Source organism: Anabrus simplex, chromosome 5, assembly GCF_040414725.1.
Source record: "Anabrus simplex isolate iqAnaSimp1 chromosome 5, ASM4041472v1, whole genome shotgun sequence".
NCBI lineage: Eukaryota > Metazoa > Arthropoda > Insecta > Orthoptera > Tettigoniidae > Anabrus > Anabrus simplex.
In genome coordinates, this window is record NC_090269.1 from 34,274,882 (window position 1) to 34,302,568 (window position 27,687).

General features: G+C 38.5%; 1 protein-coding gene across 1 annotated transcript in view; it reads right to left on the reverse strand.

Annotated features, from left to right (window-relative positions):
• LOC136873704 (uncharacterized) overlaps nucleotides 1-17,442 on the reverse strand; it is a 68,237-nt gene extending 50,795 nt beyond the window's left edge. Inside the window, exons 1-3 of the mRNA XM_067146838.2 lie at nucleotides 17,368-17,442; nucleotides 16,587-16,758; nucleotides 832-2,523 (exon numbers count right to left, since the gene is read on the reverse strand). Of these exons, the coding sequence (XP_067002939.2) occupies nucleotides 832-2,523; nucleotides 16,587-16,727 (1,833 nt within the window). The 5' untranslated portion in view covers nucleotides 16,728-16,758; nucleotides 17,368-17,442. The remainder of the gene's footprint in view (nucleotides 1-831; nucleotides 2,524-16,586; nucleotides 16,759-17,367) is intronic.
• Nucleotides 17,443-27,687: the final 10,245 nt, after the last annotated feature.

A 27,687-nucleotide genomic window follows, 5' to 3' on the forward strand; every position in this document is an offset into this window, starting at 1 on the left:
GACCCGAGAAGGTGGAAACGGGAAATGAAGATTATGATGGCTTAAGCAAATGTTTGAATGTTTAACATAAGCCTCTAATACATGGCTTTCTTAGCAAGATATATTTTGAACTTTACAAGAATGATTTACAATACATGTAAATTTTAGAAATATTATTGGCACAGGTAGATTTAAGGGCTAAGATTTTTGATTTGGTTTAGAAATTAGTTCAATGATGAAATTTAAGAACAAGTAGCTGAAACTTTCATTAGACTCTTATTTAAATTTTTTTTTGTTGATAAATATACAGCAAATGTTTCTTACAGTAGCCTATATGCATTTGCTCTAAAATCACAACTATGTAATGTCTGATCTCAGTATTACACCTACAATGAATGCAGTGTTTGACACAAATTTGAAATTGATGGTATTAACCTATACACTGCCAAATTACATAGTATATATTCGGAACTAACGTTTCAGTACATAATAGACCGAATACCACAATACAGCCTGACATAATGTAACAGCCTACAATCTGGAGTGTTCTCCATTCTCTTACAACCTAAATTAATATCTATCTAGTCACTATTCAGTGAGCAAAATTAGTTTAGGGTTCTATGACTCACATTACCTAATCTTGTGATCAAAGAGAGACCTATCATTTTATGCAAAAGCAGAGATGTAACAATTCATATAAAAAATCTTCCAAGCACTGACTGGGATTAAAATACTAGTATGAGGGAAGTAGCACTGTGTGTCTGAATTATATCTACCATTTAAAAGAAAAATGCATTCTGCTTTACATTTTCTAGGGTGCATCTGGTTGAAATTTAAACTGTTTCTACTTACATCCTTCACTTTTTCTATACTTGATGCAAAATCCATGCTGAGCTCTTCACTTGGGAACTCTAATTCCTCTTCTTCTGCTGCAAACGGTGTATCGTCTGGAGAAGGCAAAGGAGTGAGGTCAGGAGGTTCATCAATGTGATCTAATCCACTACAGGGAGACACTGCTGGTAATGGAGGAAGGGCTCTAGTCAGAAAAGGTGGTTTTGTATTGCCACCTCCATCAGGAAGAACTGTAACACTGTTCGTTAGCACAATACTAGGACTCTCCACTGTCTTCACTTGTTGCACTGCACTATGGTCTGGTGATGGAAGTTTGCGTATTCTGAAAATATTGCATAAAGTTTGCTTCAGATTCGTTGAAAAACTGTGTCTACCAGGTGATTTTTTAACTTTCTCTTTCTCAGAAACACTATCAGATTTCACACTATCCTTATTAGCCAGTTCACAGGATTCTTTGGTCTTTTTATTTTTTATATTGATAACAAAGGTATTCTTTTTATGTTTTCTAGCATTGTTATTACAAATAACAGTACCATTAGCACTTTTGGTAGGTGCTTCAATGGAAGCCGACTTGGAATTGTGCTTAGGAGTGGCAGTGTCAGTCTTGCTCTTGTTCTCAGACGAATCACTTGAGCTTGAGTATAGGTTCTGAAGGTACTGTCGCACTTCATGCAGAGTCATGTGTATAGGTTCTCCAATGGCTGGACATTCTGTGCTGGCAGAGCGTGCCTGTCGACCACAAGACGTCCCAGGCACACTGTGTCGTTTGCTTCCAGACTCATTAGCAGATTCTGGCAGCACAGTTTGTGTTTTCAAGACATGGATTTGACTAGATGTGACACACGTCTTTGCCTTGAGGTTGGACTGGCGAACCTGTTGCACTTGACGTTCTAACTCATACTGCGAACTAGATGAAGCATGTCTCCGCCTTTTGCGGTGATGTCTTGGTAGACGCTTCGGCCTTTGAGGTGCTTTTGGTTCGTGAGAGGGCCGCACCACATCTATGGGAACTGCATAAATATCACTGTCAAATGGGACATTGTACATATCACTTATTTCACTGGTCGTCAACACATCATGGGACATAGCTGATGTGATGAAACTGGAGTCGTCGGCCTTGTTGGCTGCTGGGACGGACAGGGAATTATGTGAGCTGGAGAGGCGAGAGGATGCAAGAGAACTGCGAGAGCCTGGTCGATTGCATGGACTAAAAGGCAACAGCTCAGGGGTCCAGCAGAGACGAGGACCACTCCATCGACCACGCTGTTGTTGGCTAGGCTGTACAAGCCCAGTGGGATGGCATTCCTGTGAGCACTGGATGGACCATGTCACCTTGCATGAGATAAGAAGTGCTTCTTCTAAAAGTACAGCAACTAGCTTAGACGCAAACTTCTCTATCCATGGCATTACTACTGCATCAAGTTCCTTCTCGCAAGAAATAACATCAACTTTAGTCCTATGGCTAAGCCCAAATAATTTGGTTTTAAATTCTTGAGGTGTTGGAGGGCTGTCTTGAAACTCTGGAGGTGGTTCAATCGGCACCACATGTTTACTGTCACAGCTTCCTACTGGGAGTTCTGGCCATCCTGGGCCTTTCTTCAGAGTGTTGAAATTTTCCCCACACATTCCATCTGATAAATCAAGAGACTCATCTTGCGACAAAGACTTCTCCTCTGCATCACTCTCTTGCAGCTGAAAGAAAGAAACATTATTATATAACTGATTTCTGATTCATTACTAGAAATGTAAAAGGGAAGTGAAAATGGAAAATATTCTCAACAACATACAATTTTTTCACAAAAATAATGAAAAAACTACAGTCTGGACTATATTACTTCGTTGTCAACATCTTTCCATACCTTGCACTGCCAGATTATGGATATTGCAATTTAAAAATAATAATAATAATAATAATAATAAAATAATAATAATAATAATAATAATAATAATAATAATAATAATAATAATAATAATAATAATAATAATAATAATAATAATAATAATATTGCTCCATAGACTCAAAACAATACTGCTGACAAGTATTTAAAATCTAATAACTCTCAGAATGGTCTGGCAACTCTAAGAACATTTGGAAATAGAAATTTGGAAGTAGAAATAAACCTGCTCCATTAACTAGTGAAAGTATGCCAGGAAGTTTTCCATTTTCAAACCAATTCAGGAAGGTAAATAGAATATAACAGCAGCTGATAAACTCTCACTTTATTACGTTTCAGAATCAATGATAGCAAACACATTCACATCTACCTGGATCTTACAGACCACATGAAAAACCTACTGTATTCAACATCTTGAAATTTCAAGAGCCGCAGGCATTCCAATTGATGGTGTGCTCTTAAGGGAAAAGGCATTGCAAATTTCAGCGCGTCCAATGGCTGGATCGACTGATTTAGGAAAAGGTATAACCTAACCTATAAAACCGTTTGTGTTGTGGGGAATCTAATGCAGTTAGTGATGAAACTCTCCCACCAGTGACAGTGATCAAACAGAGGAAGACAGTGAAGTGATGCCTACTATTGCTGATGCAAGTGCAGCAGTGGATGTTTTATGCAGGTATCTGTCATCTGTTGTGGAGGTGGGGGGGGGGGGGGGGGGGTGAAAATAATTTTCATAACCTTTATGAGCTGGAAAAACCAATAGAGGTCATAAGAAATTAGAAATATTGTTTTTATCTAAGCTTTTATGTAAGCAGCTGATGATCGCAAAGCGATTGAAACATGTCCTGATATTATTAATGTTTTTATAAGTAGCCAAAGGCTAAATAAAAAGAAAGGTATCGATTAGGTGGAAACATTTTTCATATATAGATTAGATTTGGAGTTTTAACTCACAATTGCATGCATAAGAACGAGTGAGAAGTCCATTCACTCAACACTCACAGTGTGTGACATCACCCAGTGGAGCAGGGGCAAGCACACACTCATTTCTGGGAGTACTTGCTCCAGAGTGGTATGCATAAAGATTGAATGGCGAGAATGGCGATAGTGTTCATACTCAGAAATCAATGAGTTACCTCTGCAGTTGACTCACGAGGAATTATAAGGGCTATGTGCGCAATAATGGAGTATTTTATGGACGTCGCAGGAAGAAGGAAGACCTATAAAAGTCGTCGACAGTCAGTTATCCTTAATTATAAAGAACTTTATAGGTTTGAAAAGGCAAATGTGCATAGGACAGCACAGTATTTTCTGGACGAAAATGATGAAACAAAAGAGGCGAGGCTCTTGGCAATAAGGAAAGTATGAGGGTTTTTCTTGCTACATTGGCGATCCTGGTTTACAGTGGCGTGGTTGAAGATGTAGGTGTTAAAGTACAGTACCCGATACAATTTGATGTTTCGATTACAAAGCGAAAATTCATAACTGGATAAAGTTTCTAATGACAATCCAAGCTCTACAGGGTGCCAAAATTCAGAGGCAGGAAAGGTATAATTTCCCTCATGCTATAGGGGCTGTTGACTGCACACATCTTATATATTAAAAAAAAAGCCACATCAGCATGGTGATGAATATATTAATAGGAAAAGGGTACCCATAATAAATTTAGAAGCACTTGCAACACATGTGAAGAGTTTACTAGTGTGGACATCACTTGGTCTGGTTCAGTGCACGATTCCCGAATCTGGTGAAGCTTTGATGTATGCAAAGTAATGACAGACAATCATGTAAATGCCCTTCATGGGGATGCAGGTTATGCATTGCACCATGGCTTATGAACCCGTACCGAAATCCTGAAACCGCAGAACAAACACCCTACAATAAGTATATAACAAAAGAGGTGATAATAGAGATGTTTTGGGCAGGTAAAACAATGCTTTACAATACTTCAGTATAAAATACAGTAACAGTACAACAGGGTTACAGATTTCATATTATTATTATTATTATTATTATTATTATTATTATTATTAACATCATTAATTGACCCAATTCATTAGATTGTATACTCTGATTTTCATCATTTAGACTGTAATATAATTAGGTATCACACATATGTTTTAATCATAGGATAAGGGAATTTTGTTTGTAATTATTCTGTACATAAATAAGTGAGATTCATTGATTTGAAATGGTCATGCTGTGACTTGTAACTGTGGGTGGGTGAGCTGGCATAATCTTTCGCAACCGAGGCTGTATTAGGCAAGTAATTTTTCCGCTGACACATGCTATGTAGTCATCATTTGTACGTGTGGGCAAGCTATTAAGAAACATGACTACTTTTATATAGTGCATGGACACGTGGTATTGATAGTGTGTCCGTATTTGCCAGCTAACGTGTCGATGTGGAAAGGATGACCAGATAGTAGGGAGATGAGTGGTCATCACGAGTTTATAAAAGTCAATGTAAGAGTGGTGGTCAGAGCTAAGTGGTGGCCTAAGAGTGGTGTTCATGTCGAAGAAGTCTAAGAGGAGTGATCTGAGTAGTGACTTGTACTGGGCTGATAGTGAAGCAGCAGGTAGAACTTTGCAATGTAAGTTTATTTCAGTAGATTCACCAGAGATTTAGTGCCGTGGTCTGCAGAGGTATAGGAAATATATATATCGAATTTAACCGATATATGCAGTTAACAGTTATGGTACTTCGAATTCTTTATTGAATTTTACTATGCAATTCACAAACTTTGTTCGAGATACATCTAACATCGTATAGAAGTGTTGTATTTATTTCAACAGTGTATATAGTAACTATCAGGACCTGTGAAACTAGATAGTATGCATGGATATTACAGGTTCTTTCAGTTAAGTTTTCCAATTTCTAATAATAAATATTGAGTGGACGTAATCGCACTGGAGCTTACTACACTCAGACAGGGAATAGAGGTCAACTCCAGGTTACATAAGAAGATAAGATAACAGCAGACAGCTTACGACTTCAACCCAATGGTTTTTCCAGGAATTTTAAGTTCGACAGTAGTGTGTGTGGACATCAGGTAATTACAGCATCAAGCATGTTATGTATAAATAACATGAAGAAGAATGTAATCAAAGGCAATATCATAGTTAAATTCAAGTTCATGCCAATAGCTTTCTTTATTTAGATCAAATTTTCAGTATATGTAACAACAAATCTCACAGGGTATATTTTTAGTGTTAAATTAAAGTACGGCAATGCTAGTTCATTGTGACGTAAAGTATAAATTCAGTTTTTTTAATAATAACAAATGACTCCATTACCAATTACAATCCTCAATTGTAGAAATGCAACCGTATTCTACATTTGTCCTGATCCATATTCCTGTATATTACCAGATGTGTGAGTTTATCACCTCATGCCTTGAGAATAATTAAGATAAGAGGCATGCTCTGCGAATTTTGATGCTTATTACAGCAACTGGTGCTCAACCAATTTAAAGTATATTGTGTGAAGGAGATTAATAGTAATAGTAGTGGTAGGAGTAGTTACAGTACGATAGCCACAGAGAAAGTACCATTAGTTCTTTTAGAGTTTCATTCAGCACAATGTAGCAAAATATTTCAGGGACAAAGATAACAAAGAGGCCATACAAGTTGATAGGCGGATACACGAGACAGAACAACAAAGACGGGATGAATTGGCAAGGCTACTAAAAGGATTGTACCGGTAATCTTACTTAACCCTCCAGAACATGCGTGGGGTAGTGTTACGTTAGTACACACGCATGGTGGAAAGGAAGGCAATTTACGCTTTGCAGTATTATGGTAGCATTTCTTTTAATCATATTCATGTTTTATTTTGTTGTTTCTGCATCTTTTTCTTGGACGTAAGGTACATAGCTATTTATTTATATTCATTTACGTTTAATTAATCACCAATGAAACACTAATATCACAAAAGTAATCACATCTATAGTTGAAGTCATATATATTCTTTTTCACTAAAGATAGCATTAATATAGATGGTATAATTACATAAAACTCAGAAAACTACATAGGCTACTAAAAGTAGATATGTACAGTAAACCTTAGGCAAATAAATCCTGGTCCATTCAGTTTCTTTAACTACAAAATGCAAATACCCAGTATATTGTAACAAATACTCTCTATTTATACACTTCATAATCACTTCAAGTCTGTTTCATAGCAGTAACAGGTTCTTGGTTCATACTAATTATAAGTCATCGTCATCAAATTCTCTTCCCGCAATCTTTACAAGTGAACACAGTTTATGTTTCCGGCAGACAAAGTGTGAAAATGTTGCACAAGCAGTCTTCATTTTTCCATTTTTGGTCCTGTCAAAAATGTTATATCTTCCAGGGTATCAACCACGTCCACTCCTCCTCCTCCTGTGAGATTATAAACAGTGAACATTTCTGCTTTTCGAGCATCATCGGTTTCTTCGTCAACAACACCAAAACCACCTTGTTCTTCCTAGGCACATATGATAAGAGTTGCTGTGTTTCCAAAACAAAAAAAAGCTGCTTTGAGGTGGCCTGTCTTTGGCTTGTATAAAGAGGAGTGGAATTCCCCCCCCACCCCACCCCCATTTTTTAAAAGAGTTCCTACCATAGTTAACCTATGGTTAGCTAGCATACTATGGGCTAATGGTACAGGGATATACCAATTACCTACAGTTACGTTTCGACAGAATCCAGAAATTGGCCGAATAAGCCTCTCACCCACATCCTTGCCACTACTGTTCAATTTGTAGGGACCTTCTTGTTGTTTCCCAGCATATATTTCCATATTCTGCATGTAGCTTGTTCTGGAGTCTGTTAAGGCGATTATTTTCAGTCCATATTTTACAGGCTTATTAGCATAGATCATTACATATTCACTCAGAGAATAGTTAGTTTTTGCTTTTTTTTTTTTTTTTGCGCCACACCAACACAGACAGGTCTTATGGCGACGATAATAGTTTGTTTTGCAACAGTCAACGAAATCCCTGAATATTTCCCTGATAGCTACGAGTCTATCAACACTCTGTCTTTCTCTTCTATCAGTAATAGAGTCCAACTGTAAAGCTCGTAGTAAAAGCTGAAGTCTGTCTATGTCCACAGTGGTGCGGAAAAGTTCAACCCCACTTCCACTGCGTGCCCATAAATCTCTCAAGTTCTGATGGGATGACTTGAGTACCCCAGCTAAATATAATAAATCAATCACAGCTTTGACTTCAATGACATTTGTGCTTGAAGCATCACATGGTCTACTGTAGTTATATATATATATTAAAAGGCAGCAGCAGCATTGCAGGTGATCATGAAGGAAAGAAGAAGTAAATTTGGGATCGAATTATCTGAAATTCCAGTGTCTAAAAGAATTCAAAATATGAACAACAGAATTAAAGCAAAAACAGACTTGAAAAGTACAGAATACAAATTTGTCCACCTAAAATTGCAGGAAAAGAATTACTGGATATAATGAAGAGCGACTCAAATCCATCAATAAACAGATTGCAAGTTAAGAAAAATGTCATGAAACAACAAATAATTGTACTAAAATTAAAATATTTATAATTACTGTACAACATGAATTATAATTGCATTAGTGAATATTTCTAATAATATTGTAGAAGGTAAATCAGCAGTGGTGGCTTCTTGATCAACACATGACCCAGATACATCTTTAAGTCTTCCACCACAACCACTCCTAGAATCTGTAGCCACACACCTACAACACACCCAGGAAAGAAAGTTGAACAGGAAGGGGAAAAAAGAAAAGCCGGTGCAAAAATGTAATTTGCAGAGTTGCAAAAACGAGTGCTAATGAAACAGTTGCGAATTTTGAATTGAAAGAAGAGAAATTATTGTGGGAAATACAGAAAAGCAAGCATAGAAAAATGTAGTGACAAAATATCAAATGTGTTCAAATAACGTTCAAATCTGTATTTGTGTTGTTTTTCAAATTAATTTATTTTACGGTTTCGCTTTTCGTTTGAAGGTCCCATGGTCCTGGCGGATTTTATTTTTAGTGGTGGATTAAATGGGTGGAATTCTATTCCGTACTTCACTTTCTTCCATGTCGGGACTTAATGAATATAAGTAAAAAATGGCTAGTTTCCTGTACAGGGGTTGGTAGTTTTAAATGTAACAGCACTATTTGTAAAAAAAAAAAGAAAATTAAATCACTAAAAACCAACATATTTCAGGAAACAGATTTTTCAGTAATTATTTTTTCCTGCTCACTTCAAAAATACAAAGGAAAGATTTGTAGTATCAGGACCCATACATAGAATTGCATACTATTAAGCCCTGGCATGAAAAATAGTTTCTACAGTACGCTGGATACTGTCAGGAAAAAATTATTTCCATGCTTCTACTGGAAATGTGTCCGGCTCCATGGCTAAATGGTTAACATACTGGCCTTTGGTCACAGGCTTTGATTCCCAGTAGGGTCGGGAATTTTAACCAGCATTGGTTACTTTTGCTGCCACGGCGGCTGGGTGTATGTGCCGTCTTCATCATCATTTCATCCTCATCACGACGTGCAGGTCGCCTACGGGAGTCAAATCGAAAGACCTGTACCTGGCGAGCCGAACATGTCCTCGGACACTCCCGGCACTACAAGCCATACGCCATTTCATTTTGTGAAGATGCAACATCTCGAGCCATACCTTTTGGGCCAGGGATGTATGTTACGATGTTGTCTCCTCACTTGGTCCCGATAAGTGCTGCAGTGTACGTTCCATTTAGATTGCAAGTCTCTTCCAGTATAGTGAGGTGGGCAAAAATGGAGTTCAAGTCTGACACAGTTATCCTCAGTTCCATCTTCTTCAGTATCAGCCGAAACTTCCATTTCATATTCGCTCTCCTCTGTGTCATTGTTGGCATTGCCTTCCTCCTCCTTTTCAGCAGTGGTGGCTTCTTGATCAACACATGACCCAGATACATCTTTAAGTCTTCCACCACAACCACTCCTAGAGAATCTGTAGCCACACACCTACAATACACCCAGGAAAAAAAGTTGAACAGGAAGGGGAAAAAGTCTCTTTCTGGCAGCAAATTGGTCTCTCAATGCTTCATTCTATCTAAATCTTTTTAAACAGTATCAAACAAGTTATTTATACTTTTCACATCCTCTTGATCCATTTCAGGGTACAACCATATGTAATACAAAGAGTGCAAAAGTCACTGAAAGTTTAAAGCGCACAACCCAGCTGACCGTTACAACAGAACACACTACTACACGCACACAACTGAAAGCACCGCACAGTAACTAAAATATCCCAGAGCTGGTAGACAACGAACTGAAGGTTAAGTGTTATAATAGAAAGGGAAAGGCCCGAACTACAATAAGGAGGAAGGCGAAACTGGTGAGATAACTACGCACTGGACTGAAACAAAAAGAACAAATCTGCAACTGAAAAGCTGTGGCACGTGTACTGGAGGGTTGACTACTTGCCGAATGTGTTCCTTTTAATAATATTTTATTAATCATAATACATCCATCAGTCATCTAACTTTTAACCCTATATTACTCATGCGCTTGTGGTGGAGTATTTTGTTATACATATAATTATGGCCTTATGGCGGTTACAGGCCGGGGTATATTTATTATTTTATACCTTTGTCCCAATTTTGCTTGAAAAACTTTTAAGTATGAATGATACGTAATGGTGCAGAGCACTTAATAGTGTAACAAGTGATTGAATATTTTTCGTGCCAGGGCTTAAGAGTAGGCTATTATATGTTTGGGTCCTGATACTGCAAATCTTTCCTTTTTATTTTTAAAGTGAGCAGGAAAAAATAATTACCGGTACTGAAAAATCTATTTCCTGAAATATGTTGGTTTTTAGCGATTTACATTTTTTTAAAAATTTACAATTAATGCCGTTACATTTAAAACTACCAACCCCTGTACAGAAAAATAGTTATTTTTTACTTATATTCATCAAGTCCCGACACGGAAGAAAGTGGAGTACGGAATAGAATTCCACCCGTTTAATCCACCACTAAAAATAAAATCCGCCAGGACCATAGGACCTACAAACAGAAAGTGAAACGTAAAATAAATTAATTTGAAAAACAACACAAATACAGATTTGAACGTTGTTTGAACACAGTTGATATTTTGTCACTACATTTTTCTATGCTTGCTTTTCTGCATTTCCCACAATAATTTCTCTTCTTTCAATTCAAAATTCGCAACTGTTTCATTACCATTCATTTTTGCAACTCTGCAAATTACATTCTCGCACCGGCTTTTCTGTTTTCCCCCTTCCTGTTCAACTTTCTTTCCTGGGTGTGTTGTAGGTGCTTTGCTACAGATTCTAGGAGTGGTTGTGGTGGAAGACTTAAAGATGTACCTGGGTCATGTGTTGATCAAGTAGCCACCACTGCTGATTTTCCTTCTGCAATATTATTAGAAATATTCACTAATGCAATTATAATTCATGTTGTAAAGTAATTAAAAATATTTTAATTTCAGTAGAATTATTTATTGTTTCATGACATTTTTCTTAACTTGCAGTCTGTTTATTGATGGATTTGAGTCACTCTCAATTATATCCAGTAATTGTTTTCCTGCAATTTTAGGTGGACTAATTTGTTTTCTGTTCTTTTCAAGTCTGTTTTTGCTTTAATTCTGTTATTCATATTTTGAATTCTTTTAGACACTTTACCTTCAGATAATTAGATCCCAAATTTACTTTTTCTTTCATCGATGATCACCTCCAATGCTGCTTTTGTGTGTGTGTGTGTGTGTGTGTGTGTGTGTGTGTGTGTGTGTCTCAAACATCTGCTAGCTGAGATTTCAAAAATAGGATGACTATAGACTATACAAAACCTGCCTGATATTCAATACCACTCTTCTCCATGGTAACACTTAAATTATTCTGAAAACCGCATTTTTTTTTGCTAGGGGCTTTACATTGCACCGACATAGATAGGTCTTATGGCGATGATGGGATAGGAAAGGCCTAGGAGTTGGAAGGAAGCGGCCATGGCCTTAATTAAGGTACAGCCCCAGCATTTGCCTGGTGTGAAAATGGGAAACCACGGAAAACCATCTGAAAACCGCAAAACCGCTGTTGTAACCTAACACACTGCACCTCAGTTCCTAGAAGCTGTGTGTCGGCGAGCGTCAGTTCACACTCGGAACATTAAATAAAGACTCGTGCAGCGCAGCGAGATGTTAGGCATACTGTTTATCAGTTAAGTATTTTCCATCTCCCACTAGCGAGTAAGAACGACGACTAAGCACTTCACTTTTATGCATATCACCCAATGGTTCCTTTCCCTCTAACATCGCTAGCCCATGAATGATCGACATACATTCCAATCTGAATTCATCCCATTGCTTTTGGATTTGTAGCACTCACAAATTCTTCTCTAAAATTCATCTTCTCCTGTCAGTAAGGCAGTAGTGTTCCAACCTCTACATCTTATGATTACAGGTTTGAACTCATCACAGTTAGCTGGATTTTTGGGTAGTCATCATTGTAACAACTCTGATGTCATGCTATCTTCCCTATCTTCCCTCCCGTTCTTTCCTGATTCTGTCATTCTCCACCTGGCACGCTGATGGTTTTGCTTGACTACCATTGTTACGAATACATAACGAACTAACTAATGTTACAGTGAGTCACAATGCCTCCAGGGAAACTATGATTACTGTTAGTAACTGGTTATATTCTGGTTTAGAGAAAAGCACTGTTAGCGACAGGGTTAGGTTAGAATTTGGTTAGGTCCTGCAGCAGCTTTATTTTGTTTACTGCCAGTGTCAAAATTATTGATAGGGAAGGTCAGATTACTGTTAGCGACAAAAGTACCGATAGTGAGGGACAAGTTGCAGATTTCTCACTACTAAGCTCACTGGAGGGGCTGGTTGTGATTAATATTGGAATGCAAGAAAAAATTTATCATGGAACGAACTAGATGGTATGAAACTGTTTTGTCTTATGCTACATGTGCATTCTGGTTTAAGTCCACATATAAAAATAGGGTTTGCCTAGTAGCTCTCAGCACATATAGCAAGGGAATTACTAATATTGAAGGCGAAGAACGAGAGGGTAAAAACAAAATATTAAAATACAATTTTGCCAGAGCATTTCAGTTAAGCTGGGTTTTGGTTAAGCGAAGTTCGGTTAAGCGGGGTTGTACTGTATATACCATAATTTTTAATGTCATTTTAATTTAATCCAATGGACTCTCATTTAAATACCCCTGTGCATCAAACTGACTCAGATTTAAATCCCAGAGGAGAAGCTGTTTGTGCAGCACAAGGGAAAATAGATTGTAAAAAGAGAACATTTAACGGAAGACTTAAAAGGCAAGCTTAACCCTTCAGCACTGGCTTTTAGCTTCTCAGACCCATGCCACGTTTTCATACTTGGTGGGAGAATGATGGGGATTGCAAACCTGTTTCTCTGTGTACCTTCCTCTCCCGTTATCTAGTTTGACTTCGCACTCTCTGGTTGCGTGACCAGTTATAGAACCGGAAATATTAACCATTAGGGTCTGTCATGTTTGTTGCCACTGTCCGTGTTAGACATCTAAGTGCACACACACTCCCAAATTATGTGTATTGGGGTATTAAAAAGAATGTTTCAAATGTTGAAATTTTGTCAATTGGTGAATGAATACATGGACTCAACTAAAATGATGTTTTTATGTGATAGATTTCAAGGCAACCAGGGAGATGATGTGGAATTTCGTATATCTTGCACTGCCATGTTGTCTCACTTCTTTCCTTCTGCTTTGAGCATACAAAACATCGTTTAGAGGGATTGTTCTTTTCAGTGCTAGGGATATGCATGGGAAAATGAGTCTAATTTGTAGCCCAAGAGGGGTTGCACTAGGTGAAGGTTGTCCCCTGACCTTGTAATAGGCAGCTGCACGATCGCAAGTAACTGTGTCACTACAGCCACACAGAAGTCTGTGTAGTAGGGTTTTCTGCGTTCCAACTGTGAGAAAGTACAGTACACTACAAAGGAATTGAAAAGACAAATGTCTACAAGATAGAAAAAAATTTTTCTATACCCTTTGACTGTTCGCGTCATGATGGGGAAAAAGAGCAGTGACCTGGCCTTGTAAATCTACTCCCTTCATCCCAGCTTAGCACTCAAGGGAGAGTTTTTTTTAATTTTTTTTTTAACTTCTTTCTTTCCGGGCACTTGCCCGCGCTTTCTCGTGAGTTTTCCTGCTGATGTAATATTTGCTGATGTGTGCTTTGAAGAAAGGAAATGAACATCTTTGTTATACTTTCACTTGAGGCACAAAATGTTGTTCGACGACCACATTTGGTACTCACCTCTTTGAAGTACTTTAGATGAAATATGAGGTGGCATGTTTTTTCTGTTGGGCCTGACAGTTCCTACAATTGTTCGCTTTTCATTAACCCTTTTACAAAGGTCTGGAGACATATACCAATTGTCAAGGTACAGAGTGTGACCTTTGTTGAACATATGTTCACACATGCTCATAACATTAGTGCTCGCAGATAAGGAAGAGTCAATCATATCATCTCCTGTATATATACGAAAGGTAGTCTGTATTTTCATCGCAAATTTTATATTATCTTTATGCCAAATCTGGCTCTCTTACAGTGATTACATTGCACGTACGGCAGCCTACCACGGAATTTTCATAAGCGATTCGTCTAAGGCAATGTTTACTGACAGTTGAAACAATGATGAAAATGTGTCCAAGAAGTGCAAAATTATAGACCTAATTTTCCTCAGTTTGTCATTAGCATCACCTGAAACGTCATCAGTGAAGTGTAGGAAACTAGAAATGAGGAGAAATCTTTCGCTGCTCACTGTTTCTGAAAAGATACGAGTTTCAATACACCTATCTGTACTCCAGTATAACTGGATAGGAGGTTTCCGAACCTGAAACATCAGGATACACAGAGCAAAGTACACCTTTATTTTATCCTCCGTTGTGTTAAACCATTTCTCATCCTCTTTTCGCCCTTTCCTATTCTCATTTGAAAGTAGCTTCTGACCATAATTATTTGTCTCTGTAGCAATTACAGAAAATAATGGATCCATATATCTGATGGAGCTGTGGCTGCATATTTCTGAAATAAAAATTCAGAAACACCACTTGTTTGCAGTGAAGGGGTGAATGACGGGATTATCTCCACTTATCCACACCCAGTCATCCTGTTTCCCACGTTTTGGTTGTGGAGGCCTGGTGCGAAGGTTTTGCTCATCACTCTCTGAGTCACTAGTGACATATATGCATTTCCTGGCTCATTTACATTATTTACACTCAACACACTCCTCACACAAATCATAGTCTTCTAATTCCTGAAGATCTTCACTTACACTATTGTCAGAATCACTATCTAAAACACTGTTAATTAACTTCACTAATTCTTAATGTTCAGAAATGCGTGTGCTGCTAGTTGCCATATTGACTACTGGCTTGAAAGGAATTTGAAATATTTCCAAGTCTCACTGTACATGTGGTGTGAAGTTCAAACAAGGGGAAACTTTGACATATCCCCCCGCCCAACCTTCCAGTATACGAAAATCTTAGCGCAGGAGCCATCTGTTACAAACTGGGTGGACTAAAGAAAGATATCTGAGTACTGGCAATGCCTGGGCCCAGCTTGTCTTCCGAGATGTACGCCATGTGCTCGCAAGTAGGCGTGCCTCGTCACCCAAGTTCACTGGGTTAAGATGACTCATAGCAAGTTGAAACATATCTAATTAAAACTCATCTTATAGGATGATACTAATGTATTGACTCAGGAGGATAGTAAATACTGTTTTGGTATTAATGTACAAGTTCAAATGACAAAAGAGATAAAATGAAGTTTATAGTCTGTACATGTGTTGTCTGCTTAAAGCATGTCTGTACCGTTGTAGCCGGCTTTCCCTCATCTCATCTGTGATTGGTGCAATTCCATATGTCATCATTAGTGACATGATTGTGGAGTGTCAGGCTTGATGTCCAGCAAAGCATTCTGGTTTCCATAACGGCAAGTCATATTCTACTTCCTTTATTGCAGGCCAATCCTCTGCACCATATAGTGCATCTGGCTGGATGATAGTCTGATATATTTTTCACTTTAACTGCTGAGGAATTTTCTTATCGCAGAGTACACAAGTTATAGACCGTCACTTCAGTCGCGCATTAGTGGCACACATCAATTTTAATTCTTCTCCATAATAATGATAAAAATTATATATTTTTTTTACAATTTGTTTTACGTCGCATTGACACAGATAGGTCTTACGGCAACAACAGGATAGGAGAGGCCTAGGAGTGGGAAGGAAGCAGCCGTGGCCTTAATTAAGGTACAGTACCAGCATTTGCCTGCTGTGAAAATGGAAAACCATCTTCAGGGTTGCCGACAGTGGGGCTTGAATCCACTATCCCCCGGATGCAAGCTCACAACTGCGCACCCTTAACCGCACTCCCAACTCGCCCGGTCTAGGACGGTTTGGTGGGTCCCTGACAAGCATAAAGGATCTCTCCTGTACACAATTTCAGGTAGGCTAATGTTTTATATCAGTTTTCTATGTTCTTTCGTAAGTGAATGGTCAACGGCAGCGTTACTGGTGTTCCTTTATGCACACAACTGTAGCGCTTTAATTGAAATCAGATAAATGTTAGGTTATGAAAGACAGCACCTAGCAAACTAAACCATCCAGTTTGACAAAACATCTTGAAGATGGATACTTAGTAAACGAAGTGAAGTAAAAAACTTACTCCAAATATACTGGTCAATTCCATGACATCTTTAGCAGCCTATAAAGCTACAAGGTATTTGAGTGATATATGTAACTAAAGCCACAGAATTTTCTGTTCTATAAGTAATCTCAGCTCATAATTCAAAACAATTTTTAAGTTTTATTCTACATCTTACCTCAAGTGCAAGGTGACAAGCACCACTTCCACCACTGCCACTTGAGATGGAACCACTATGCCCACTGGTCAGGAGCAACCCACTGTCATCACTTGAGGGGAATGCTTCTGACCATGTAGAGCAAGTAGGTGGGGATTCCATCCTCTGGAGATGACAATTCACGGCATCCTTTCTGAAAATATAATGAACTGTATAGCTGCAATATAACTATACACTTCACACAGTGTACTTTTAGGATATAAAATAACTATAAAAATGAACGGTGCAATAGGTTGCACTGAGAAATTATAATATCAGTATGAGAATGGTATATTTTTCACCAAAGTCTGTCAGCTGGTTTGTTTATAAAATAGGAAACGAAGGTCGATCACGAACACTAAAATTTAACTGTCCAACACTAACTGATCGAATAGCGAAATATCAGCAGATATACAGGAAAGCAAAAATTTACGGAGGGTATATTTAGAGCAAAAGTAATTTACGGAAGTGAAAAATAATGTATCAAACATGCCTTTCTCATCTGTCAAACCAAAAATCGAGGAGAATTCTTACACCATAAAAAGTAATTATATAACTAGAAATGAGTAAGTCCGTAGTCATAATATATTAAAAAGCTACGATATAAATTCTGATACAATATAAAATAGGAAATCAAAATGCCAGATAAAAGTCTACAAACTTAGTTAATGGTATACAAACCCATACTCTCAAATAATCACTTATCAGTACTTAGATGCATGCACATTTGCTCCTAAATAATCCGAAAAAGGGTCTTACTTACACACGAGCACTAAACTCGAGCAATTCAATCAATAAAAATTATCATTGAAAATGATTGACGGCAGTAGTAACGCCATATTGCTTTACTACACTACCCATCATGCAATTCAAAGGAAGTTTTCATTGAATGAGATTCGGTCACTTTCGCCAGTGCTTCTCGTTACGGCTATAGAATTCTGTTCGTGTACTCCGGGTAGTAAAGACAATGGACAGGCTTTTGGAACGGAATAAGTTATTGACATGCTTACCTTGCGAGAATATTTCTTTGGAGGATGACATTCGAAATCCTTTACTGTGTGCCATCCTTCCATCATAAGAGATTTTTAGTAAATATGGGACCTACTGAGTTAACCAGAGCTACGGTACCTATGTCGTTATTCTACTGGGTTCATTTGTGGTCATGTCTGACTATTGGCATTTACGGTAACTTATTTAAGTTTGCGAATAAAATATAAAACCCTTATTTTATTCTCAGTGCAAGCAACTGCTTACAGTGCTTACTACTTTAATAAATATGTTTGTTTTATTTTTGCTTGAGAGCGATTAAATAACTCTTCGACCAACTGCTGTGCCGCACATACGCGCGTTATTCAACGTTCCACAACAAAACTGGAATAATACCCTACATCGTTCGGAGATACTCATTCCGTCGCTATGAGAGGATGATTATCCGGTTACATCTCACCATAAAACAATAATTGCCATCAACCCAACACAGACGCTGAGAGAGCGACCACCGGTACCTGCAGTCACTTGGAGTGATTCTTCTTTTATTCAAGGCAAATGCTGGATTGTTTCCTTTCCAGTCTCAGGCCACCTGCACAAAATCATTACAGTTGCACGATCGGCATTTCGGGTTATGGACCCTACAATGAAGCAGATTGTCAGGCAATTATTACCTGCTGAATTAAACGAGATAATGATGCGGATATTTCCAAGTTCTGAATATGAATCAACAAAACAGCACAGAACTCTACAATGATCACGAAGGCATGGCCAATTTCAGTTAAATGAAGCTGTACGGGCCATGTGAAATTTGTGCTCGACTAGTCATCGTCAATCAAATTAATTTTTGTGTTCACCTTTCTCCCAGTGCTTTCTTTCCTATCACATTCTCGATGTTTGCTGAAACGATTCTCAGATATTCGACTGTGTTGGTAGGGATTAGACCTAAACTCTCGTGCACAGGAGCTGAGCGCCTTACCAGCTACACTATCCAGCCAGATATTCTTCTTCTACTTATTATTATTATTATTATTATTATTATTATTATTATTATTATTATTATTATTATTATTATTATTATTATTATTATTATTATTATTATTATTATTATTATTATAACAGAGTTTTAAAACAATTATTTAATTACTTTTGGAATAGTAAATCAAAAAACAATTGGTTTAAAGAAGTTCAAAGTGATTTGGAGGAGTTGAATATTACCATGCAAACCATAGAAAACAGAGGCGAGAAAAGTATTTTGAAAAATAAATGCATCAGGCTTTCTCTGACCACTGTACAGAGGAAACAATATGTTATAACGGATGCGGAGAGGGCAGCCAGGTCAACCAGACTCAAGACTTTTTGGGAGAAGAAAAGGAAGACAAATTTGTTGTAGTCTGATTTAAGTGCTCCAATGTGGGCGTAAACTCTGTAAATAAATAAATAATTAATAATGGGAACTATTCAATTATGTTGCATGGAACTGATGTTCTACATTAGCTTTTATTCATTTAGTTAATTAATTTAATCCACCGTTCATTATCGAGCGAATTGGATTCGCGGTTTGAGCCGTGTAGCTGCTAGCTTGAGTTCTGGGGATGATGGGTTTGATTGAACCTCACAAGCGGCAATCCTGAAGATTATATTCTGCCGTTTCCCCTTTTTCACACCAAGCAAATGCTGGTTTTGTGTTGTAAAAATTTAATTAATTCAGTGGATTGCCGCTCCATGTTATGCTTCTTTTCCTTACACAGTTGGACGAGATCAAAGTTGACATGGTTACTGAATTCCATCGAAAAGAGGATGGGGCTGTAGCCTTAATAATTAAAGCCACGGTCATTTACTTCCCATTTCTAGTCCTGTCCAATCCCATGGTTGCCATAACACCTGTCTGAGTCGGTGCGACGTGAAATCAATATATAGAGAGAAAGAGAGGGGACAAAACACCGTATAATTTCATTGACTTTTAGAAGAGGATGACTTTGTATTTCGCGTGCAGGTTTGCATGTGGGCCTATGTTACATTGGATTTTTTTATTTAATGCAATCGCAGAGGTGCTGCACTGCTTACTCATTTAATGAAATACATTTATTCACATTTCAACTTCAGCGTGCTTTGAGATCGCCTTTAACCAGGAAATAACTGCCTCTGCGAATCAGTGGTAGAGCGTCAGCCTCTGCATTCCAAGATCGCTAGTTCAAACCCGGCAGACGTAGTCGGATTTTTTAAGGGCGGAAAAAGGTCTATTCAACACTCCATGTTGTGTGATGTCGGCATGTGAAAGATCTTTGGGGACACATTTGGTGTCTATCCGACAAAATTCATTAAAACTCAGCCACAGACGCCCAAGAGAGATTCGGTTTACTCTGCCATCTAGTGCAAATCGGAACGGCGAAATTGACGAGCAGGCATTCAGATAGCGTCAAATTACAATGCATTGCACACGGTAGCTGAGGCCATACGATTATTATGCATACGAGATATGAACGGGAAATGTCTACATGCCTACCTATAGGTCTGCTGGGATATGCAACGTAATGTTTAGTGTTTCAAATATTCGTTTAATTCAGCGGATTGCTACACCATTTTATGCTTCTTTTCTTTATCATGATTTGACGTGATCAATGTTGCTATGGTTACTGAGTCTCATCGTAAAGAGTGATCGCTTGTTACGTTAATATTGGCAGTGAATCGAAAGCAGCCATGGGGTAGGCTGTTCAGGAAACTTGTTGATTTGTTACTTACAGAGTGAATATGATTGTCAGTCTTTAATATTTTGTACTTACCGAGGCCGATAAAATTATTAATCTTCAAGAATTGTAACTAAGTCCAGTTTTCTTCAGACCAGAGTGAATAGTAGAACGCTGCGCAACGAATCCATACAATGCTTAAAATATTTGAATTTAATTAGAAATCAGTATCAATCCAGAATATGCATGGAAGTGGCGAAAACAAGGCGTAGGGTAGAGGTATAAGGTGGCATGGGATGAGGGCACTCTAACAAGGAAAGAGCAACAAACAAAAAAAATGGCATTCGCTAGAAATAGAAATCATTAATCGCACAGCGTGCGGTGGTCACGAACTAGTGGGTAAAGAAAGGAAATCAGGCTTGCAGTGTTACATGACTTTAAATTTTGTCTCGGGATCTACTATAATACAAGGGATCCAAACCACTGGAACGTGAATTTCGGTTTCGAAAATGTCTCATGAGTCAGAGGTGTGAGTGAAGAAATTGCGTGGAATGACGGAGCCGAGCATGTACTTGGAAGCTCTCGACACTAAAAGACATACGATAAATAAAATACGTACATGAATAAGGTTGCACGGTGTTTTTAATCGCAGGAAAGACCATAAAAGATGAAGTTGAATTCAAGAGGACAAATTGGCGAAAATATCCGTTAATAGGAAGAGGAGCTAGGGACTGGAATAATTAAATAAGGAAGACGTTCAATAAATTTGCAACTTCTTTGAATTGTTAAATGGAAAGAGTACATAAACAAGTATTGATAGGGAATCCAAATACACTATGGAGAATACGTGCCACTTTGCGAGATATCGAAAAACATGATTGCCAGCGCACCCTCCGGGACGGCCTTGAAAATGAGTGTAGTAGTACCAAATACAGTAGAGTTAATACAGGACAGTCTGCGAGATATCGAGGGACAGATATTGGAGTTCTGTCTAGCGGTGTAACCTGGGGAAACTTAGCCTGTTGTAAGAGCACGTGCATTATTTTGTGAAGTTTTGGTGTTGTTTATGGGCATGGAGTAAGTTAAAATCAGTAAATAATAGCGTGTGTCATTCATTTATCTCCTCCCATCATGAGTGGAAAGATATGTGCTGTGTTTGGCTGTAATAATTATGAAGTGCCGAAGAATTCGCGGTTTCTCTTCTCTTTCCTTCGTGACATGGAAATGTAAGTGGATCATATTGCTTTTACATATATATTCTTCCAGTGACAAAGATATTTTTAGAGTACTTTATAAACTTCTGAGCTGCGCGACCCATATTGTACTAGCGGAGATGGAAAGTTTTAAACTATGAACATCTTGACCGAATGTCACCAAACTGATACCCCAGTATTTCCATGCCTGTGAGATATGGTGATTAAAATTTCATCCTCACACGACTTAATGGTTTGTACACGGAAACGCCATTCATAAAGATAGCGGCTGGTGTGTGTACGTGATGGCTGTTGGGTGTGTCTAACGTTACTGTCTCTTTTCAGGTGGAGATCGCAACACAGCATGCCTAGAAGATGTGCACGGGCAGCTTATCGCCATCATTCGGATTTTGTGAAAGGTCGAATCATTGGCATGAAGGATATGGGAGCATCATACCGGAAGATTGCGCAGAAAGTTAGCTGTATTGCAATGACTGCAGAACGAGTAGTGGCGAGACTGATTCAGGACAACAGCGTGGCACGAAGTGCAGGCACGGGTCCTTTCAGAAGGACTACACCACGAAAAGATCGTAAGAATCGTCGGCTGGCTCTGACAAACAGACGGATGACAACAGCTGAAATCCGGACAGAGGTTACAGGCAGTGTCACCACGAACCGTCGGGAACAGGTTACTGGAAGCTGGGTTGAGATCTTGAGTTGCCACGCGTTGTTTACCGCTGACACGAACCACAGACAACGGAGACTCGTATAGTGTGGAACATTGAGTGTCATTCTGTGGAGTTCAGCGATGAGTCTCGCTTGTGTTTGTGGCGGTCAGATCGGCGTGAACATGTCCATAGATGACCTGGCGAAAGGTCACAGGAGGCAGCAATTATCGAGGCACATACCTCTCCAACTCCTGGAATCATGGTGTGGGGAGCAATTGGATACGACAACAGGTCGGATTAGGTACGGTACTTGTTGAAGGGAAACTAAATGTTCGCCAGTATGTGGTAAGAATGGTAAACCCTGTTGTCATACCCTTCAAGACGAGGATAACAAATGCATATTGCAGCAGTATAATGCAAAAGTCCACACTGGAGTTCGCACCAAAACACCTTGAGGAATGTATGGACCCTTGACTGGCATGCCTGGTCTCCTGATTTGTCACCCATAGAGCATGTCTGGCATGTGATGCGAAAACATATACGGTCATACCAACCTTCATGAACTGACACAGCAAGTGTTTCAGGCATTGCAAGAAATCCCTCAAGATGACATTCGGAGGCTGTTTGCTTCCATGCCACACCGAATACAAGAGTGTATTTGTGCCCGTGAGGGTCATACGTCATACTGATGATGATGATCGGCAGTTCCGAATGGACTGACAGTTTAATCATTTAATACCTGTTATGTGACGAACATTTCGACAAAATTTGATAAATATTGGAGTGGTAATTCATGGTGTAACACTTTCCATTTCCGCTAGTGTCTAAATGGCTTTAAAATATAATCTTACTTTATTGTATAGTGCAGCAATTAAACTTCAATATCGATGTGTTGTTGTAGGTGTGAACTGTGGGTTTTGAAATGTTGGGGAAGTGACTTGGGTAAGGTCAAGGTAGTTAGAGTAATAGGTAGGGATCACGCCCAGGTCTCCTCACCACACTTGGACGTCGGTGACGTCATCGAGAACCCTCAGCGCCTTGTCTTCTGTATGAGGTAATACACAACTGTGAGCTATTCTGTTTAGCCACAAGTTAGAGATAAGAAAAACTTCATTGATATTTTAACATCACCCCAGAAAAGGCATTTCACTTCACTAACATTAGAGTAATAATAGGAGATCAAATATAGTGTGAATTAAGCAGTTTTTCTGAAGTATTTCGATTTGTATAAAAGGTTGTAACAATGTTAAGACTGTGATCGCAGTGGAATGGCCATTCCATATGTTCATGTTCTCAACACCTATAATAACAATAACAAGGGGCTGTAATTGTTACAGACTGGAACAATAAAGCTTGATGAGTGCAAGAAGTATTGTTACAAACAATATTAGGAAAGTATATACACTTTCAACAACACAAACAGCAAATGTTAGGAAACTATAACTGTCCACAACACAAACAGTACAGTAAATGTTCTCCTCCAGGTGCCAGGAACTGACAAAATCCACGTTAACATTAGATAGGCTATGTAAATTAATGAGCCTGTACATTAACCAGTATAGCCTGAGCGACTAACAAGCGCGGACGTGTTGATTAGAGGGTCTCAGTAGAGAGAGAGGGGGGAACGCCGGAGTGGAGGGCAAGTAAGAAGTGTAGAGTTTATAGAAGATGATCGGTGTGGAGAAATACGAGGCAATTATAGGAAGATGCCAGGGAAGAAGGAAGTGAAAAGAGGAGGGTATAGAATGGAAATGGGAGTGAAGGAAGGGATGATGCTGACAGCGGCGGTGATTATAGTAATGCTATGGATCGTGGGTGTTGAATTGAACCCTGTGCCGACCTCCAGTGGAAGCATGAGGTGGGAAGACGAAGAAGTAATCAGAAAGGTAGTAAAAGAGGTGGTTGAAAAAGTGTGTCCCTTTGAGGAAATAAAAGATATGATAGAAGAGCAAATGAGGGAGTTCGACAAAATGAAGAAATGGTTCCGGGAGAAGACCGAGGACACAACATCCAAAGTGATAAAAACAACGCTGAAGAAGTGGCAACATTAAGGGAGAAAATAGGACGATTAGAAGAGGAGGTGCTGAAGCTCAAATCAGAAGTAGAAACCAGTGGTCAAAACCGTAGAAAGAAATGCTTCTTTATATATGGTGTGCCAGAGGAAAAGAAGGAGGACAAAGTGCTTACCATTTACAAAGTGGCGGATTTAATTCAGGGGAAAATGAAAATTAATTTTTAGTGAAGTAGACATAGACGATGTGGAGAGAATAGGGAAAGGAAAAGGAAATAGACCTATTAAAGTGCAACTGCTATTCACGTTGATGGCCGATGTAGTGATTGGAAATGCGGGTAATATACAGAGGGAAAAAGTATGGATCCAGAGAGGCATGAGAAGTGAAGGGATCAGGAACGCCAAAATTCTTAAGAAACATATGGTACTAGCTAGACAACAAGGACTGAGAGGGTTTATCAGGGGCAGGAACTAATAGTGACAAATGGCAGCTGGAGAAGAATCTGCTCCGTGACTAAATTACTGGACCTAGAAGAAAAGATGAAACAGGAGGAAGACATGGTAATGAGTATGGGGAAAAGAGTGGAAGAAGGACAAGCTATAGACAGCAATGAGGGGAAGACGGGCAAGGTGAAAAGGAAAATACCAAGGAAATCAGGAAGCTAAATGAAGGCAGGGAGAGGAGCATAGCGAAAGTGTGATCATAAACAGTGAATAGGAAAGTGCTGTGGACAGCAGAGTGAGAATAGGAAGGTCTATGGATCCATCCAGGGACACAGCCAGGGAAGAGAAAAGGCAGAGAAGTGAAAGCAGTGAAGTAATGGAAGCGCGGGGTAAAAAGGTAAGGTCTGAGGCAACCTGGCAGAGACTCGAACTGAGCAGATGGAGGAACAAAAGCTTAAGGGACCTGTGGGGAGTTAAAAATGATGAGAGTATTGTAACAAAAAGCAAAAACTCTAAAAAAGTTAGTAAGTAAATAAGGGCATGGTTGTCGAACACATGGTGATGATATAAGGAAAGAGAGTGGGGTCTTTATGTTATTTGTAATGTATTCGAGGTGTGTATAAGAGGTGAAGTTGTAGGTAGGTGTCTGTATAGTGAATTTGATGGTGATGGTGGTATGTGTTGGTATAGTAGATATAGTGAATTAATGGAGAAAGTTGTAATTGGTATGTAAACTTACAAGCTTTCTTTTCATTCCATTTACCACCATTCTTTTGTCTACTGTCCATCTCACAACATTGTCGATGTCTTTCTGCAGTCGCTCACAATCCTGTAACTTATTTACTACTCTATACAGCATAGCGTCATCTGAAAAAACGCTTATCTGTGATTCCAGTTCTTTATTCATAACATTGGTATCCATAAGAAAACATAAATATTCAATTTTACAGCCCTGTAGGATCTCCTGTTAATTGTTACAGAATCAAATAATGCTTCACCTATACTAACACTCTAAGTTATATTTTCTAGAAATCTATCCACCCATTCAAGCTCTCTTTTGTCTAGTCGAGTAGCCCTTACTTTTTACAGCAGTCTCTCGCGATCTACCCGATCAACAGTCTTGGATAGGTCTATAGCGATACAGTCCATTTGCTCTCCTGCATCTAAAATATTTGCTATTTCTTCTTGCTGGTATCACGCAAGTTGGGTTTTACTGGAATAACCTTTCCGAGACCCGAACTGTCTTCCGTAAAACCTGTTGGTAATTTCGCAAAAGTGACTAATATAATGAGATACAATGCTTTCCCAGGGTCTGCATGCAACACATGTCAAGCTGACTGGCCTTCAATTATCTGCTTTATGTTTACCAACCTTTCCCTTGTACAATGGGACTACTATAACAACTTTCCATTAATTTTGTCAGAGCTCGATTTTGCAAACAGTAATCAAATAAATATTTCAGATATGGCACTATATACCAACCAATTATCTTAACCCTTAAATGCGCAATTTAATATTTCTTTAAAATATGATGGTTTTTCTTTATAAAAATAATAGACTGTTACCAGAAAAATATTAAAAATATTATCTGTCAAAATGAATATATTTTTATTTGTATCAGTCAAAATTTTAAGAGTGCTGCATGTTTTAAGCATCGGTATATGCAAAACTGTACGATTACTGTAGTTAATGGCACATTGAGTCTTAAGGATGTCGGTGGCTCACGAATTCTCTGAGGTAAACAACATTTTACTTGTTTTAAGTTCACTGTTTAAAGTTCGCACCACTCCAGCTGATTAGCAAGAAATCTCATAAAGTAAAAGATTGTTCATTTTTAATACACTAGCGGCCACTAGCGGCCACTAGCGAGTTCGTCTGCTAGGCAGAAGTAAATGGACACTTGTAAATTCATAAAGCATATATAACAATCAAGTATATTCTCCTTTGCACATATGCAATGCTGTGCATTTAAGGGTTAAGTATATCCCAACAAACTTATCAATCCCAACTGCGTTTCTAGCTTTCAACTTTTGTATCTTATTGCAAATTTCTTTACATCATAGGTACATTTCAGTATTTCATCAGTACTAGCAACCTCCTTTCCCTGGACATTATCCTTATATCCAACTACCTTTACATACTGCTGACTGAATACTTCTCCCTTAAGTAAGTTCTCACGTGTACACTCTCCTTGTTCATTTACGATCCTTGGAATGTTTTTTCCTGGGAACTGCTGTGGCAATAAAGTAGCTATACATACCCTTTCGTTTTTCACTAAAATTCATATGACTGCCAGTTATGTCTGCCATCTAGTTAGCCAAATTTTTTGCTGAATTCAATTTTCTGGTAAGTTCCTTTAATCTCTCTTTATTTCCACAACCATTACTAACTCTATTGCATTCTAACCTTCTCTCCTTTATCGTTTCATTTTTCTGGTATAATGTAGTGTGCGTTTCCCATTCCTTCACCTGTTTTCACATTCATCAACAATTGCTTTAGGTTCATCCCATATGCTGTATACATTTTATTAACCATTTTCCATTGATCATAATTACTCTTTAAACACCCTCATGCCTCTCGTATCAACATATGGTATTGCCGAATATTCCAACTCTTACAAAGTTTCTTTCTAACTACGACAAAAACATCTTCATGATCACTTCAATTTCTCTTTAGAGCCCGTTGGATTTAATCAGCACAAAATCTAAAATATTTATCCGGTTCCGTCACTTTCTGATTTATCTGTCCTTTTCAGATTATCTTATTTACTATTTGTTGATCAGGTTTTCTGTCACTCGCATGTGCATTCGCAAATTGACTTTTGGTAAATTGAGGTCATCGCTTCTTTTTGTGACATTCCCCACATTGCTGATTATCTTAACAACTTTCTCATTAGCTTCTGCCACTCTATCAGGACGAGGGTCTCGTTTTCCTCTATTGGACTGTTGAGATATTATTAATATTATAGGGGGAAGGAGAAGGGAGGACGAACATACAGGGTACAAGACAAGAATTTCAGCACGGCAAGAGATTAATAATAAAACAGACACATTTCAGAACACTTAGTTAGAAAGAACTACCTTTCCAAAATAG